Here is a 20,079-nt window from a genome sequence, read left to right on the forward strand (position 1 = left end):
CCATGAAAACCGGTTATCGTCTCTTCAGTTCTTGAATGTGGTGGCTATAAGACACAGGTTCCGGGTATTTTCCACGGGGGGTATTTTCTATAGGAGGGGGTATTTTCCTCAGGGAGGGGGGTCCACAGGGGGCATTTTCCGCGGAGGGTATTTTTCAGGGGGGGTAAACACCAGCCATCATTTTTTTATTAGGAACCAATAAATCGTTCTGTTAAATGTCGTGATGAATGAGTCTTGGTAACACATATTCCCCACCGTCTCCAAGATGATTGACTGTGACCGGACATCCATTGAGACCAAGATAAGAAATTTATTCATACTAACAGTAAGACTTTTTTATATTCAATCATCAGTTTTGGTAGATGCTGTACTAACAATTTGCTCACCCCCCCCACAGAAGTTGAAAGTGCATGGAACCTGCAAAGGTGAAGCAATGCAAAAGTTACGTAACAAGAAACTAGGAACCCTTAACTACAAAGGTCAGATCGGGTTCAGATCTCCAGAAGTCATGACCGAAAACAAGAGCTTTTGCTTCCAACCAAGTTTTGTTTAAACCCAGTAACTGTTTTTGGTAGATGTACAGATGGCAGAAATTTAGGCGCGATGCTTCCCGGCCAAGAAGGCAAAGCTTAGACAAATACCCTTGCTTCCAATTATATTCAGTAAAAAAAAGTCAATTATAGGAGATACATCGAGTACTAATAAAGAGAACTTGGGGACCTTTCTCCTCCCTATCCCACAAAGATCAGGTTTGGTCCTGATCCAAAGAAAAATAATGTCATGTCACTATGGAACATACGAGTATGATAACATGATTCCTAAGAGGTTTACTTTCAGAGCAATAACGGTTTAGTTTTTTATTCCTTTTCTTGCAAAATTATGTCATACAAGGAAATACAAGATACTTTCTGGTGAAAAGAAAAAGAAATTCAACCTCTTCCCCTCCTTACTAAAAAATTTTAGTCGGCTTGTCACCTATGACGCGTACACATAATACGTCATGACGAAGTAGTTACAAAAAAGTATACAAAAGCGTAGAGTATGCTGTAAAGGCGAAATGCCAAAAAACAATTGGGAAACCGCTATCACGACTATTGACCTCAAGAAGAAGGACAAAATCCGGACGGTCATATGTTTAAGCCATAAATCACTGGGAAACGTATAGGTTATTCTAAAAACGAGAATGATGGACAATATTATAAGTATTCCTGGCAAAAGACAAAATTGACAAATACATTTCTATAAAATGACATCATCCATTCAATATAAGAGCAAAAAACATTTTAGTCATAATTTTTTTTTTACATTTGTATTACTGAGCAAGGGTAACACAACAGGAACTAGAATCCTTAAGGCCAGAACTTATTGCATAGGAAAATAAAATAAATCCTTTGATGTTTTAAAATAATTTGTAAACAATTATATTGACATAAAAATTATTGTAGTCTGTATTTTTCTCAACATACACAAGAGAAAATTTCAAAAGAAGAATTTAAGATACAGAATTTACTAATTAGATGTCCAAATTCACTCTCTATTCTTTTTTCTTTTTTTTACTTTTTTAAATATTCCTGTCCATTAGATTCGTTTTTAATTCGCTTTAATTTTCCGTTGGCTTAACTATAAAATAAGAGGCTGGGTAAATGATTTATAAGGAACAGTTGATATGACAATTATTGTCGTTCTAGTCCTCCACCTTGAAATTGGTTTTGTTTGTGAAGAAAATAAAGTAATAAAAAATAAAATAAAATAAGTCCATTATATTCCAGCCTTTTGGGAATCGAATAAAACAAAGACTTAACGACTAACCAGCTAACACTGGAAAAAATAAATTCAAGTGGTAGTTTAAACAGTAATGAAATAGAAGGCATATAATTGAAAAACCTAAGTACATAGAAATTCAAGTATTTGCCCCATCACTAATATTAGCAGAACAAAAAGTAGTGATAATCTTAGCGAGTGAAAAAGAGAGAAGTCTTCATTGCGGGCCAAGTTATACCTTCCAACATTCATTCCTGTTTCATTGACTCTATTATCATATTCCCTCTCAGTTTTGAATAATTCCTTTTGTTTTCTTTTTATCGTCATTACTATTTCTGGAGCTTTCATCTCCCGCTATTGCTGCTGAGACTCCATTTCTGCCAAAATTTCATCTTTCCCTGCTATTTCCTCGTCTCTCCTCACACTTCCTTTAAGTCTAGTTTTACAATCATTTTTCAGATCCATTTTAATTTCCTTTATCTTCACTAGTTGATCACCTTGTGTCTTAATCGCCACTACGATTTTTACTTTCTCTTCAATTTCTTTGTATCCATTCATATCAAATAATGGTAAAGATCAATTTTGTTTTTAAATAGCTTGTCCATCAGGATTTAATTTCTTTTTAAATTCATCTACGTCTAGCTTATAGTTTCTTTCCAAAGTTGGTACTGGGAGGCTTACCAGCTCATTAGTTGGAAATAATTTCTTAATTTACTTGGCGTACTAATTAAAAAAGCTTTCCGAAAAAGAAGTTTTTCAAAGAAAAGTAAGGGCTATTTTAAACTTAAGATCAGCAGATACAAATACCTGTTAAAATTCAAACTCAAAGCGACCAAAATTTACTATTACAGAAAAAATGAAACCCAAATCGAACAGAAATTTAATAAACAATCATAGCAAAAAAACATACAACAAGTAATAATGTAAATGAGTAAATAAATCTTATAGCGAGTAATGCTTAAATTGAATACGCAAATCAAGTTTAAAAAGAAAAAAAATATCTGGCCATTGAAATTTAAATGAAACCCAAAAACGAACAGAAATTAAATAAACAATCAATCCAAACAAACATACAATAGATACTAATATATGTGAATAAATAAATGTTAAAACAAGTGAAATTCAAATTGAATGTGCAAATCAAGCTTGAAACGAACAGAAATCACTACAAACAAGAGTTTGGGTGTCGCCTCTTTCTCTGACTGTAAAAGTCTAAAATCTACTGCGTCATTGACTGAAAACCTATTGCATCATTTACTGAAAACTATATATGTCTTGAACAGTCTTGGAAAGTATAAACAAAATCAAATTGAACATTTGATATATAATGACATTAACTGTTGAAAGATCCATCAGTTCAAGATTTTATTTCACTGTAATTTATTTTCCTTTTCAATGCTGTAACAACTGGAAAAGAAAATATTTATAATATAATTCGTTTTCATTGAAGCGCCAGTGACGCAGTAGGCTTTAGGTTTTTGCAGTTAAGGAAGGGGGCAGTATCCAAACTCTTGTTTGTAGTGAAAAAATATTCGTCTTGAACAATTTTAGGAAGAACTAATAAATTACACTAGCAAGAAGAAAAGACTTCGTCAGCAACGAGAAGTTACTACAGACAACGCAGAAGACGCTGTTTTCAATCCTAATTCCGGAGCGCACTCTAGGATGGTATGGTCATCTCCTTAGAATGCCATCACACCTACCTGCAAAAATCGTGCTTAACTTTAACCCCGCAGAAGCCGGCTGTAAACGACTTCACGGAAGGCGGAAATACCGATGGTCCAATAGTTTTTTTAAATACTTGAAGCTGGCAAACATTGATGTCTCCGACGCAGCAGCGTTAGCTGCTGATCACACCAGTTGGAGGAAGCCGACATCAATCTACGCTGAGTCACGCCCGACAGGCGACTTAAGTCAAGTCAGTCAAGAAAGTAAACTGAATATTTGATGTATAATGATATTAGTTGCTGAAAGCTCATCAATTGGAGTGATCGCCAAATCACTGAACCCCTCCCCCCAACTCCCCCAAAAAGAGCGAATCCGGTAATGTTACGTCAATCACGTATCAAGGACATTTGCTTATTTTATCCACCAAGCTTCATCCCGATTCCTCCACTCAAAGTGTTTTCCAAGATTTCCCCCTCCAACTCCCCCCAATATCAAAAGATCTGGTCGGGATTTGAAATAAGAGCTCTGAGACATGAATTCCTTCTAATTATCAAATTTCATTAAGATCCGATCACCTATCCGTAAGATAAAAATACCCCAATTTTCACGTTTTCCAAGAATTCCGGTTTCCACCTCCAACTCCCCCCAATGTCACAGGATCTGGTCAGAATTTAAAATTAGAGCATTAAAGCACAAGATCCTTCTAAATATCAAACTTCATTAAGAGCTAGTCACCCTTTTGTAAGTTACAAATACCTCAATTCTCAAAATTACCCCCCCCCCCAACTCCACCAAAGAGAGCAGATCCAGTTCGGTTATGTCAGTCACGTATCTTAAATAGTTTTTTATTCTTCCCATCCAGTTTCATCCTGATCTCTCTGCTTTAAGTATTTTCTAAGATTTCCGGTCCCCAACCAACTGCCACCCCCCATTGACGCTGGATCCGGTTGAGATTTAAAACAAGAGATCTGAGTTACGAGGTCCTTCTAAATATGAAGTTTCATGAAGATGCAATCACTCCTTCGTAAGTTAAAAATACGTCATTTTTTCTAATTTCTCAGAATTACCACACATCAAGTTTTATTGAGACCTGATCAACCGTTCGTAAGTTAAAAGTACTTCATTTTTTCTATTTTTTCCGAATTAATGGGCCCCCCACTCCTCCCAGATGGTCAAATCGGGAAAAAGACTATTTCTAATTTAATCTGGTCCGGTCCCTGATATGCCTGCCAAAATGCCTGATATGCCTGCCTGATATGCTATATATATACATATATATATATATATATATATATATATATATATATATATATATATATATATATATATATATATATATATATATATATATATATATATATATATATATATATATATATATAAAAGAAAGTTACATAGCGTTTGGGCAAAAACTTTCTCTCCACGGGGAGCACCATTTCAAAGTGACCACATTCACCGATTTAATACGATAATATCAAATCAACCACAATTTCATGATTTCCCAATTAGCGACAGTTTAGTGTGATAAAATACAATATCAAAACTCAGTAAACAACTTTTAGTCCAGGACTTTTAGCTCAAAAAAGGGTCGAACCCGGACAAAATTGCAATATAAACGAAAATGGTACCAAAATGATCAGAAAAAAATTCTGTACAACATACTAAAAGTCCCCATAAATCCGAGTGGGGCGAGTACCCGAAAAACAGGGGAAAAGGGGGAAATGCGGGGGAAAATGGGAAAAATGCCGAACATGCCCAGAAAATAGTTTAAAGTGAGTTTTCTGGGGTTTTCACATACGTTGATTACGAAATTGACATCTAAAATTCAGTATAGAAAAAGAGCACTACGAAAAACGGGGGAACAGGGGAAAGAGGGGAGAAAAGAGAAGAATACAGGGTAGGGGTAGAAAGCGGTTTGGAAGATATTTTCTGGGGTATTCTTATCTGGTGATTATGAAATTGAGATATAAAATGATATACAAAAATCGATTAACATAAAACGGGGAAATGGGGGGGGGAGGGAGGGGAAAAAGGAAAATATACAGGGTAGGGGTAGAAAGCATGTGGAAATGTGTTTTCTAGGGTTTTTCTATCTGCTGATTATAAAATTGACATCTAAAACAAAGTTCGAGAACAAATACAGGAGATCTATAGAGGTTCGGCTACCCCATAGGGTCGGAAAAGGCAAAAAAAAATTCGAGAAAGAAATACGGAAAAATACTGAAATTACATTATTCCGTATTCCTCGCCGTTATCGACAAGCGCGTGGGTTCGTCAACATAATCCTGTTCTAATTCGACATCCAGTAAGAGAAGCAAGGTAGACTAGTCACCGCGGAGTTCCAGTGCCGACGACAAAACCTATCCTGACGGAATGACATCTAGCGGATCCAATAGTCCCCAGTCTGCGTGGATGCTTACACATGTGACATGGTAGCAGGATAAATCAATGTACGACGAGATTTTTTTTTAAGTCAAGCATAATTTTGCGTATCGGCAACTCTTCTTTCAGTACTAAGCCAAGTTTAATTCATTATTTTCCCTGGGAGCCCGAATTAATGGTACTCGCTTCAGTGAATGATCTAATGCAGAAACTGACGGGTCTAGAGTACAGTTCTAGTGAACAGCACGTTACTGCAACCGCAGCACGAATACAGAGAGATACTAAGGATCTACTGACGTTTCTTGAATTCCTTCTAGAGAACTCTCCTTTCACTAGTTCCACAGAGCTTAGAAGTATAGGTTCCGGGCTGATTGCCCATAAAGGCGTCAATGCAGAGGATGCTAAAGCTGTAGGTGAGCTGATCCTACAGCGCATGGATGGGCAATCCGTCGAAAGTTTTTCATTCAGGAAGAAAGACAAAGTCGTTACACTGGCATCCAATGGGAACATTAGGATAGATGGCGAGATTTTGCAAATATCGATCCTGCACTGCTTTTTCAACGTCTTTCGACTGCTGCCCATACATCTGAAAATGACATGGCAGAAACTCTACGTTACGAACTGTGCAGTTATCCGCCCGCTTTGTTTGAAAATCCTGGCATAATGCGTCAGCCAGACAAACCTGCACTAGCGAAAGCAATATGGAAAGAAGCGAACACGGACTCGATTCACCACCTGCCAGTGTCAGATCGTGTCACTGTAGTTGACGGAGGTTGGCTGCTTCAGCAAGTACCTTGGAAGATTGGTGATACTTATGATTCAATCTGTGACAGCTATGTTAGTTTCGTTACTCGACGCTGTACCTCCCCTACTGTTGTCTTCGATGGATACAGCGCTGGTCCAACCACGAAAGATGCTACGCACAACCGACGGTGTAAGGGAAGCCAGCATCAAGTGATCGATTTCAGTTTAGGGATGAAGCTCCAGAAAAAGAAGGAAGAGTTTTTGAGCAACTCTCAGAACAAACAGCGAATTATAAGCTACATCGTGGAAAAACTCAGAGCCAAAGGATTTGAAGTCGTCCATGCGAAGGACGATGCTGACTATCTAATCGTGAAGACTGCCGTAACGAAAGCAGAAAACTCTGAAACAATAGTTCTTGGCAACGACACTGACCTTCTGATTCTACTCTTGTATCACCTCCCGCCTAATGCAAAAACACTTTACTTCGAATCGTCAACGAACGCAAAAGAAGCGATAACACGGTTCTGGTGCCTCAACGAAGTGCAAAAAAAAATGGGAGAAGTATCCAGGCTGCTTCTGGTAGGGCACGCACTCTTGGGATGTGACACGACCTCACGAGTTTTCGGACTTGGAAAGCAAGCTGTGCTACCTCTTTTGAAGAAGAGCGAAGTGTTCAGAAAAAAATGCAAAGTGTTTCTGGATGAATCATCGTCCAAAGATGAAATTGTGAAAGCGGGTGAATATCTTCTCCTCAGCTTGTATAAAGCACGACCAAACGAAGATCTCACTAAGCTGCGACATCAAATTTTCTTTGAAAAAGTTTCTTCGTCTAATACTACGGCGTTTGTTAAGCCTGAAAGGCTTCCGCCAACCAAAGCTGCAGCTTCATTCCACTCCCAGCGAGTGCGCCTCCAGGTATCCCGTTGGAAAGGGGAACCAGCTGACCTCGACCCGGCTGACTGGGGTTGGGCCCTCAGAGACCATAAATACTCACCTGTGATGACCCATTTGTTGCCCGCACCTCAGACTCTTTTGAGTGTCGTGAGATGCAACTGTAAGACAGGCTGCGAGAACTCGCGATGCAGCTGCAAGAAAAATGGATTAGCGTGTACGTTCGCGTGCGGAGAATGTCAGGGTATCAACTGTTTGAACAGGGACAACGAGATTGTCGAAGACGAGGAGCTCAACTAGTGATATCAATGATGTGTTTTTCAAGTCAACTATACTGCCTTCGAAAGTGCAAATTTTACATATAATAGCCATTTTATATATAACTGCCAAGCGGTTTGTTTTCTTTATGTTTAGTAATTCAAATGGTTGTAAGAAATGTCTGTGATTCAAGAAAGTACAAGTTTGATACTTAAGCGAGTTATTTTGTCCATAGGCCTACTTATTAGCCATTAGCAGCTGGCTCAGGAGTCAGGCCTCCCTTCCCCTTTTCCGTTGTTTCCTCCAGTTTTGTTCGGTTTTCTTTCCTTTATTTTAGGGGTCAGTTTCGTGATCAGCAGATAGAAAAACCCCAGAAAACACATTTCCAAATGCTTTCTACCCCTACCCTGTATATTTCCCTTTCCCCCCCCCCATTTCCCCGTTTTATGTTAATCGATTTTTTATATCATTTTACTTCTCAATTTCGTAATCACCAGATAGGAATACCCCAGAAAATATCTTTCAAACCGCTTTCTACCCCTACCCTGTATTCTTCTCTTTTCTCCCCTCTTTCCCCTGTTCCCCCGTTTTCCGTAGTACTCTTTTTCTATACTGAATTTTAGATGTAAATTTCGTAATCAGCGTATGTGAAAACCCCAGAAAACTCACTTTAAACTATTTTCTGGGCATGTTCGGCATTTTTCCCATTTTCCCCCGCATTTCCCCCTTTTCCCCTGTTTTTCGGGTACTCGCCCCACTCGGATTTATGGGGACTTTTAGTATGTTGTACAGAATTTTTTTCTGATCATTTTGGTACCATTTTCGTTTATATTGCAATTTTGTCCGGGTCAAACCCTAAAAGTCCTGGACTATTTATGATGTGTTTTGCGAACGAACTGCGAACAAAATACTAATTGGATTGATCAGCTCATCAAGGATTACCGAACAGTGTGATAAAAAAAATATGTCTGCCTTGGTTCAGAGGTCTTGCCGCGTGTCAACTTTCCAATAATACTATAGAAAAGGGAGGAGGGGTACGCTCTGATTCCTTTAGAAAAGAATGAATCTTTAATTTTTAAGAGACCAGTGTGATACCATGTCTCTTTCAGAGTTCCAGACTAAGAAAATGAAATGATAAATTGTACGGAAATTACGGTAGCATTTTTGGAATCGCGGGAGAATCCTTCTTTTAGAAGTTGTCCAATTCATTATCATAAGAATACGTTTTGGCGACGGTACCAAGGAACCGTCGACCATCTTAAGCACTATTCAGATTTTGTCCAGCTTCAATCTGAAACGGGTGCGTTTCTGCTAGCCTTCTCGAAAGAAAAAACACGGTTCGGAAAAAAAAGATTTTTTACATATTTGTAAGGAATGGATCTAAAAGGAAGAAAATAATGAAAATAAGGTTTTTTTTTTAAATAGTAAAATTAGGTTCACTCTTAGGAATGTTGTGTAGGGGGAAATTTTTACGACGATTAAGTGCGATGTTGTCTCCTCTCAAACGTCAAAAAAAAAATGTTTGACGTCTCTCAGCCTCCTGTTTTGTATTGCCTATTTCTAACAGTTTCAGACCCTTGTCCCTTAGACTACTGGGATCCAGTCACTTCAAAAGAGGCACTTTTGGACCTTAAAGGCGTTCTAATGAAAATACTAATCTTCCTGTTCCCTCCAATTGGTTTCAATCCTTGAAAAAGCATTAAAAGTTGGAATTTTCAATTAAACACCCCTTTCAAGCTTCCTGCGACCATCCGGTCTGTATGAGGAGGTATAGGAAGAAATAAAAATAATGCATGAGTTCTTCAACGCTTGGGGCGTTGAAGGAGCGATAGATTGCCCTCCGACCAGTTTCAGCTATTAAAAAGGCAACATAACTAGGACGAACGATTGAGCTCTTTCCCAAGCTCTTAAAAAGAGGAGGAGAGGGGTCACCGTGAAGAGTAAGCCTGGCAATTAGAACCGTTTTCCACACACATGTTTTTTTGCAGAAGTTTGCAGAGGAAGGTATAGATTTACAGATTTTCAAAATGCATAGATTTTACAAGCTCAGTAGCGGTATTGGGCTAAGCTGAGAAAATATTAAGTTGAAGATAACCGAGAAAAACACTTGCTATGGAAAAATAAAAAGCAAGACGTCCCAATTTACAAAACACTAAGAGATTTTGAAATAAACATATGCGATTTGGTCATCCCAAGGCATTTAACATACAAGAGAATAAGGTACAACCCTTAAAACTCCTGGGCAAGGTTTTCTTATTTACTTTTTTTTCCTGCAGCCCTTCCAAACAATTTTCAATTTCAATTTCACTTGAAACCTGTCCATGCAATTTTGAACCATTTGAATTGTTCACCTGTTTCCAAAATCAGCTGTCACTCACAAGGTGAGTGAAACATTAAACAGTTGAGGCTGCTCATTTCTCTTCTTAAAGATGCGCTTAGCGATATTTGGAAATCGCAATTGGCTTGGTTAGATGATGGTACGTCGTGTTGATAACCATACATTAATACAAAATATCTCTGGAACAAGCTTTTTTTTTCTCCGGTAAAAATATTAGCCCAGAAACATGTGATTGATGTTATCTTTTCAATTGCTAAGGTCACTTCTTCTAAAGTCAAAGGACGATCCAACTATATTGGCATCGGTCAAGAATTCCAAAGAAACAAAACTCACAACTGGAAATACAAGTCGACTACTGTCTAGACATATGTAGAGAAGATAAAAAAAGAATATTACATAAAAAATTATAAATATATAAAAAAGAAGTGCAGTTACTACCCTTGTATTGCTTGGGTACAACTCCATTTCTAATTTTGATAAATATATTTAACAGCCTACTACATCTACCTAAACCGCATGTGGATTAATTTTGAAATTAAGACAAAGGGCTCCGAATTTTTCTTATCTGACCTAGATAGTCTATAATGTAGTTCGGGTGCCAAATGGAGCTTTCTTCCAAATATTCCTTATTGCAAAGGCGCTCGCGAGCTATAAATGATGGAAATTATTTCAACTATTTTCACTTTGATTAAAACTAGCCTCCACTATTTATTTTTAAAGATTATTTAAAACTTAATCTGCTTTGGCAAGGATGATATTAGACTGAGATAGTGGAATGGTAAGTAAATACGGTTCGTAAAAAAATTACACATACAGACACAATAGCACTAAACCAATAGAAAATTTCAGGGATTAGACTAGTCTAGAGACAGAATCCCAGAAAATCTCAGGTTCCTAAAAAATAGTAGCGGTTTTTGACCTCATAAATTGGGGGAGGGGCAAGGTAAACAAGAATAGTTTTTAGACAATTAAGTACCTTAATAGAAGCGTGAAAACATTAAAAAACGGCGTCAGATGTCAGAAAAACTCAGAGGGCAGTTTCTAGTCTGCCTACCAAACAGAGAGGCAATTTTAGGCCGTACCCAGGCTTAAAACCGACACTGATCCAAAGCTCAAATAATCCTTAAATTTATATTTTCCCTTTAATCTTCCTTCAATAAACCTGCCTACATTAGTACAATATGGGTAGATCTAGAACGCATTCAGTAGGCAAAATAAATATACCCAAAACACCATTACGCTCCAAATCCCCCTCCAAGATAACTATAATTGCATAAGCAAATACAGAGTTGACAAACTTAATCCTGTGTATGTGCTAACAGAAAAGTACTGACAGAAAACAAATATATACTCCACTGTTTATACTTTTGTATGTTTGTGGGTAATAAATATTATTATTGTTATTTTTATTAAAACAAAATTGCCCCCCCCCCATTCAAGGTTTCTTCCGCTACTGATTCAAATTGGCTTTCCAGAAAAATTACATTGGCCTTGCAGCTTGCCACTGCAGAATAATCAATATTTTACCTAGCTGATTTTTGGCCAGTCAAACAAGAAAAATTACTCCATAAGCTTAGGAATATGTTAGGCTATCCCTATTTTAACAATGTACTCAGAATAAGGTAATAAACAATGCAATTGGCTTAGGTTAACTCCTTTCGGGGGTGACTGATGGCAGTAGGTGAGACATGTACTGAAGGTCCGAACTCCGTATTTCAAAAATGTATCCCTCTTATAAATAATAAACGGTACTCTCTTACAATCCAGAACACACTCGAGAATTGAAGTTAGGTTAATCCGAATGAAATATACCAAACGTGACGAAAATACTTTACTTTATACAGTAATATAATTTTGCTATATATTTTCATATTGAGGGGGGGGGGTAAAGTATCCTAATCTAACCTAACGTAACTTTAACCCCACCCTATGACCCTAATGTGCAAATATATAGCCAAAATTATTCAAGTCCAATGCACTCAGTCAGCCGTCATTTGTCTTTGTCGCAATGAAACCGGTTTTCAGAGATCTTACATTAAGCAAACATTTAGAGTGTATTCGGGATTGTACAGGAGTACCTAATAAACTTGCATAGGCGTCTGATTAATAAAGATGTAAGAAGATCATGCATAGCTTAAATAAATGTGGAATATTCTTTCTAAGCTGTCTTTTAACAGAAGGGTTATAACTAGAACGTGAACACGCATGGAGGGCCTTTAGTCAGAGGCTGGTCCTTTCTATAGGGTTTTATTGGCAGGCCAAAGATTACAGACAATGCAACTCCTTATTTTATAACCCTATCTAACTAATGACAGTGTTTCTGCCATTTCTGCACCTCATTACTCCCTACGAGACCGAAAACCCACCTGCATCATTTTTTGAAGGTGAGACAATAACTTTGTTCTACCCTGTTTACGAGAAATTCTTCCCATATCAAGCTCTCCAGGGAAAACACAATCACAGCGTAGAAATATACAATGAAAAGATTGTGATATCTCAACTTTTCAATATTCTCATCTGTTTTGTTGATTTCTTCATCTTCTTTTCATCTTCTGGGGCTTAGAAAAGAGTCTTTTCTAAGCCCCAACAATTGAAAATCCTCTATTATTTGGATAAGTGTTTCAACATTTTTACTTCAAACGACATAGCAAGAATATGCTTAGATAACCAAAAATCTTTCCATACATCCTTTAACAAAAATGCCTCAATTAATATTAAAATAAAAACAAATGATATATCTCATGGACAACAAATAATTGTGTTCAATATTAAATCACAACCCAATATTCCGTTAAATTCAGCAGTAATTGTTTTTATATTTAAAGTCAAGAAAAAAAAGATAAAAAGTGAGTGCGGGCCCTTCGGGCCATCATAAACTACAAGAGTGTGGTCTATTACCAGCATTCAATCAAGAATCCCTAAATTAATAGTTACTGTCAAGAAAAGTGGAGCGCTAATTTTACATTGGATCTATTTACGGTAGTCTAATCAAAGACCATGTTTATTTGCTTGGGGCAATACATGTAAGTACTCGCCAACTCTTTCTTTAACTAAGCTAAGATTGAAAGCGGTGAAAACGATAAAATAAAAACGAAAGTTGAAGAAAGTATTTCTGCATTAACTACTAAAGGTATCAAAGAAGAAGAGCCCAATATATTAGCGTTCTTTTCAGTTTACGAGTGCTGTAAGGATTTAATAGTGATATTTAAGGTGATTAGCTTAGCTTAGTTTAATAGCTAAGCTGAAGTCAATATCTAGTTCACACAAGAAGTCAAAGCTAATCATAGAGTACTATCTTGTATCTCAGACAAAAAGTAGGGAACTGTTACATACAGTTAAAGATACAAATCGTACAGTCCAACATTTCCTGAAAAATGTAAATATAGCCTCAAGTATGTTACTTATAAGAACAATGTGAATGAATCACTCTTCTCAAAACCTGCAATTGACTGGCATGGCAAGTTTCGTACTAATGAAAGCCACCTAATTTCCATATAGCCTATGTAGATCTAGTCTTTACTACAAGTCGTGCTTCTTGCTGTCTGGCAGAGAAGAAAAGAAGAAGACGTAACGTGAGCTGTCGATCATTCGGACGAAATTAAAGAACAGAATGTGCCGACAAATTTAAGCTAAGTGACTAATAGGCCCAAATATCCAACTTAGATGCCAAATATTACTCTGGGTAAGTACAGAGCACGTGGAAAACTATAGAGCAATACAGAATAGGTTATATTCACTTCAATTATTTTGACAATATATTTAATTACTATCTAATTTCTGCTGATAAATGATTGTCTGCTATTGTGGCCCCATAGCTTTTTTGCAGTTATTGTTATATTCCATAAGTTGTTTTAAAACTTCCTATTCTCTCTTAAAGCTTTATATAACAGGGATGATGGTCTCCCTTTAGTTATTGTTCCATACCATGAACCTTTTGGTAAGATTTCGACAAGTTTGGTTTCACATGAACAGTTTCATAAGATCATGCGTAATTTAACGTACGAACGGTTCGATCTGTAATAAAGCTTTTTGAAGCATTTCCAGTAATTAAAGAAAGTAACAAATAATAAAAAATTATAAAAATAAAAATATATAAAAAGTTTATATCATTATGATTATCAACAGTCACTTGTAGGTCGACTATTGGCTAGGATATAAAATTTAAACAGAAAGAAAAAAAAATCCTGTAGCAGCTATCTGAAACTAACTCATGCACTAAAATTAAAGTAATAATAACTGTTTGAAAAATATAAATTACTTTTATAGAAGGTTAAAAACCTTTCTACATTACTTTATAAGCTTGATATTATGAAGGAGTCTTAAAAATAATCCTCAAGGGACTTTCAGAAATTTATAAAGATAACTTCCACCTTTTGTAAGACAATAACGATCTCATTTCGATTCAGTGAAATTTAAATTTAAAAACAATCAAGTTTTTTTTATCTGAAAGTCAAGAGCATCACGAAAACTTAAAATGACCAGAAATTATTTCGTATATGAGGGAGGCTACCCACTTTTTACGGTAAGGTTGTTTAGTACTTTAAAAAATGATTTTTATTCCTATTCACCGGCTTTTGTGTTTCAGAAGTTGTCTATGAAAATTAGGAAAAAAGTCAAACTTCAGCGTAGAGTCAGGGATTGAGGAGGTGCAGCTCCCCCTTTCAGATGTATGGAATAACTCCCTTTCGTTTTAGGTTTTAATGTTCCTCCTTACTTTCAGTTGAAAACAATTGTTTTTTAATTCAATTTCTGATCGTTTTTTCAAATCATACCCAGGCCTAACCAAATATGATGTGGGCCCCCAATTTCTTGCTGTTAAATTGTTTATATAAATAATTGCAAATTGACTGGTAGCGTCCAGCTTTTTCAGTTTTTTTGCTTAAGAATTAAAATGTTAGATTGTAATTACAATGTTGGACAAAATTTGAATAATTGAGCCAAAATTTCGATGCAGGCGATTCCAGGCGACTTGACGGTCAGGCGTAAATTGTAAGACTTGATCAACCTGCCAGAGACTCTATGCGGGCGCTCCTCTCCAAAATCGAATACACAAGTATTTGCCCAATAAGAGAGTCATAGCTACTCCCGCGTTTACCCGTACCGTTTACCAAAACACTTGGAAAACTTCAGGTCTCCTCGTTCGCCTGCGAGTCCAGGGGACTCGTCGGTCATGTGCCAATCTTAAAAAAACACGGTAGTCCGCCTGAGACTCTAAGCAGGAAAGCCTACTAGGCTTAGGGCACTTGTCCACCTGTAAGCCCATGCAAATTCAGTCCCCACCCCTTTTTGCATAAAAATTCAGTCGACATTGCTCGTCATGACTCAACCCAAAAATCTCGATCATCCCTTAGCTCTATGATTATCTACTTTAATTCTGCCCTAGGATGGATGGATGATCTATCAACAAGTGAAAATGAAATCATTTTTATACAACCCTGAATAAGGCTTGTGCCAGCTTTGCCTCTCACTCAGAATATCTGTCATTGCTTTTTCTCCAATTAGTTATGGCTTGATGGTAAATTGATTTTAATTCAAACAGTAAAGTGACGGTAATGGTAAACGGTAACGAAAAAGAGGTAACATGACTAGGAAAGAATGTGACACTGTGTGGCATAACTGCCTCTGAAATTAGAAAGTTCAATATATATTTTTTTATATTTTAAATCGCTCGGATATTTCAGAGTTTCAATAAATAATAACATGGTCCTCTTTTGAGAAAATATGGGTGCCACAAAATGGCAAAACACCCTTTCCCGTGGTACAATATTTTCTTCGAGAGGGGCCGCTACATTCAAATTGAGTCCTTCTTTAGAAGTATATAGTTGTAAAAACAGACATATTTGGATAGCATACATTTCATCAAAGCCACTAAATTTCCCATCATATAAGCTTAAACACGAACTTCATTCATTTACATAACTTTCTTATTTAGTTCAGTGAACGGTCAAACAACAGTTTTTCTTATCATAAAATAAATTATGGTTGGTTCAGAACCTTACAGTGAGGTATGACAATGTCCTCTACGTACATTTTCCACATTTTAAAAAAGAAAATAAAAAGTAATAGTAATCCAAAATTATGAGAATGTGTGTTTGGGCCATTAAAAAATGAAAGTTCAATATTGACAGAGATTATTATTATCCGAATTTTACAACAATAAAGATTGCTTACGTAGGTATTAACTAAGCCTTTTATTTGTTATAAATGTGCCAGGGGATTGAAATGTCATTGACACCAAGTTGGTTCCAGAAGAAGTCTCTCCATTTGTATATACTCTACCAAGGCCACGCACAGACAAAGGTAACGGGCAGGGATGTAGCACGAGCATTTTTACTGGGGAGAGGGCAGAGCAAGAGGGGTCCATATTCAGATACTCAAGGGGCATGGGCTATTTAATAACCTTTTCTCCGAATTATTGGGGGGCAACTGCCACCCTCCCCCAAAACAACACCCCTAGTAACAGGACAACTACCACTGCCTGATACCCAAAATGGGAAAAATTGAAACACACGGAAACTCTAAAAAATAAAAAAAATACTACCCCTCAGGAAAATTTCACGAGGGCATCTGACTCAAACAGATAATACATACCACAAAACCTACAAAATTTGACCAAATAAAAAGAAGATTAGAAATTCAGGAACAACCAATGTAGGAATTTTATTTTCATTATTTTGGAGGTTGCAAAACTGAATAGATCTTATTAAAATAACGGCAACCATTTCTGAAGTTTTTAGAATACTTAGGATCATTTCAGTGTGGAGAGGGTCAGCCATCCATAGCATCATCTCAAGAGAGACCATGTCCTGAAGCATCCAACTTCAAACTTGGAACCCACTCATATAAATCAGTTTCAACAGAATATAACAAACTTTCGAGTATTTAGAATAGCCTATATCTTTTCCTAAAACTAATGTTTTTTAAAGGAGAACTCGCATTTCAACTAACTTTTTAGCTAAAATAGTCTTAGTTCTGTTCTCTAAGACGAGAATAAAAGCTTTAGAAATGACACTACTCGCTGGTTGCTCAAGCGTGCCACCAAAGTCATTAGTTGTTACAAGACTTAGCATTCTGTTTGACAGAATAAAATACCATTTAAATGTATCCTTTCTCAAGAATAAAGCCCAGCCACCCAAATCAGTACCTTGGGGTAGACCTGGATTCCCTAGATGTCAACTTTCAAAGTTACCCCCAATGTTTTTCTTATTGTTTTAAATACGCCTAATTAACACTGTCTTTTTAAGAAATCTAAAACATTTCTGAACAAAATTCTCGTCATATTTTTTTTTCTTAAAGCAATTATTTCTGAAAATGAACAGAAAACCGTTCTAGTAGTGTTAGAAAAACACAACTTTAAAAAACTCCTCCAGTTGTTTTACTTACATGATGCACTTCCTGCCAACCCTGACTGTCTGTTATTCCCTGCATGGAATGATCATAAAGAAGAGAGAAGCATATAGCAGCGGGAGAACAATTGGAAACAGCCAAGTAAAGTGGAGTAAATGCTTTTCCGTCTCTCATATTAGGCGATGCTCCAAGATCCAATTGTGTACGAACCTAAAATAACATAAAAGACCTTTTGTCAAAAGCTACTTGGACAACCTATCCCTTAAGAAAAAAAAAGAATAAATATTTAACGGTCAAGTTCGTATCTTATATCTTTAAACGAGCAATAATTGTGTACATATGTATGTATACACTTTTTTAACGGCTCGATAATTTTCTTTCTTCTAAAAATTGACACATTAACATTTCCTGGCCTAAAAAAACGACACAGATAGATCACGACATTGGTAAAATTGATTTTTTGCATACCTTAGACCGAAAATTCAAACTTAAAACTGTGCCTAATCATCGATTAACAAGTCCATCGCTTTTATGGAGAAACCAGGTAAAAACAGATTAAACGATCATAATCGAGAATATGATTGCTGTATACAAGATATGCTATTTCATAATACATCTTGGGACCCTTTTATTTTATATAGGTGGAAATTTTAATTAAAGACGTGAAAATTTCCATTTTGAGTTTTGTTCTATTTTGTCGTTTTTAACCTTCATGCCATTTATTTTAAGCGGCCCAAAATTAAAATAAGATCTTTCAATCTCTGCACTTGCCAGGCATGACCCCTCTCGTTGACCCCAGTGTTTGAAAAACACCCTCCCCTTTATATGTTTATTTTAAAAATCTAAACAAAAACAAAAGAGGTTATTCCTTATCTGAATCAGGCTAGAGAAGGTAATTATTTCCCGCAGGTGCACCAGACATCGTTTTATGTCTAAAATTCGCTTCAACGAGTAAAGTTCGGTCCCCTGGTACTTTGTAATAAATCCATTTCAAAGAAGTATAATAGCACACAGCCTTCACTTGATAAGAACTGAGAGTAACATAAAACTGTAAATAAAATTCGAAAGGTATAAATGTTTATGGGAAGTTATCGTAAAGAAAAATTAACCAGATAAAGTTTACTCCATTTAAAAAAAGAGAAAAAAAAATACAAGGTAGAGTAGTAATATCTTAGTACTTTTCTATAGTCAATGAAGAAGTTTAAAATGGCGTTATACAAACATATATATATATATATATATATATATATATATATATATATATATATATATATATATATATATATATATATATATATATATATATATATATATATATATATATATATATATACATATATATATATATATATATATATATATATATATATATATATGTGTATGTGTATGTATGTATATGTGTGTATGTGTATGTGTATGTATGTATGTGTATGTGTATGTATGTATGTGTATGTATGTGTATGTGTATGTATGTGTATGTATGTGTGTGTATGTATGTGTATGTATGTGTATGTATGTGTATGTATGTGTATGTATGTGTATGTATGTGTATGTATGTATATGTGTATGTGTATGTGTGTATGTGTATGTGTGTACGTGTATGTGTGTACGTGTATGTGTGTATGTGTATGTGTGTATGTGTATGTGTATGTGTGTATGTGTATATGTGTGTATGTGTGTATGTGTATGTGTGTATGTGTATGTGTGTATGTGTATGTGTATGTGTGTATGTGTATGTGTGTATGTGTATGTGTGTATGTGTATGTGTGTATGTGTATGTGTGTATGTGTATGTGTGTATGTGTATGTGTGTATGTGTATGTGTGTATGTGTATGTGTGTATGTGTATGTGTGTATGTGTGTATGTGTATGTGTATGTGTATGTGTGTATGTGTATGTGTGTATGTGTATGTGTGTATGTGTATGTGTATGTGTGTATGTGTATGTGTATGTGTGTATGTGTATGTGTGTATGTGTGTATGTGTATGTGTATGTGTGTATGTGTATGTGTGTATGTGTATGTGTGTATGTGTATGTGTGTATGTGTATGTGTGTATGTGTATGTGTGTATGAAACAAAATCCAGTTGCGATCCAACTAATAAAAGGGTGAGAGGTGGAGGTGAGTAAGGGTCCTACAATCTTATCATTTCGAAATTTACGAGAAAGGGCTTTTGGATACAATCCAATATCTGAGGGGAAGAGTAATCTCTATATTCAGAATCAGAGATATGAGCCCAAAAAGGCATTACTGGGACATCATCTCTTGTTGTTCGCCTAGTTTGACTGAGATCTGAATACCCCGTCCCGTGACTGTCCTGATGACAAGGATCTAGGTATCCCCTCCCCTGTAGAGGCCTGATTTTATCTGAAAAGCCTTTGTTACAGATTAAAAAATGACAAAATTCAAGAGAATTTAACCTCTTTATAACACTTAGAATTTGATAGCAGCTCGATTTGTTCCACCTATTCCCGGAGTCCAACTAAATACACTTCGAATTTAAGAAAATTCTACCGAAACTAGATTAAAAATGAGTAAATAAATACATAAAAGGAAAAAAGTCAGTACTTGGGATTTCAGTATCGACCTCACTAACCTTATTTCGCTCTTAAGATATGCAGACTTTTAGATCATAGAATTAATTAATTCCCTTATTAATTATTAATTCTAATTTAGAATTAATTCCCAATTC

General features: G+C 36.1%; 1 protein-coding gene across 2 annotated transcripts in view; it reads right to left on the reverse strand.

Moving 5' to 3' along the window:
- LOC136036165 (SH3 and multiple ankyrin repeat domains protein 2-like) overlaps positions 1–20,079 on the reverse strand; it is a 148,998-nt gene that overhangs the window by 46,492 nt on the left and 82,427 nt on the right. For both annotated transcript variants that reach the window (XR_010619651.1, XM_065718229.1), the window contains exon 6: positions 17,426–17,599. Coding sequence is in view for 1 of the 2 variants with exons in the window: in XM_065718229.1 (XP_065574301.1) it covers positions 17,426–17,599 (174 nt within the window). In the remaining variant the exon portion in view is untranslated. The remainder of the gene's footprint in view (positions 1–17,425; positions 17,600–20,079) is intronic.

The sequence above is a fragment of the Artemia franciscana genome, chromosome 15, assembly GCF_032884065.1.
Source record: "Artemia franciscana chromosome 15, ASM3288406v1, whole genome shotgun sequence".
Lineage (NCBI taxonomy): Eukaryota > Metazoa > Arthropoda > Branchiopoda > Anostraca > Artemiidae > Artemia > Artemia franciscana.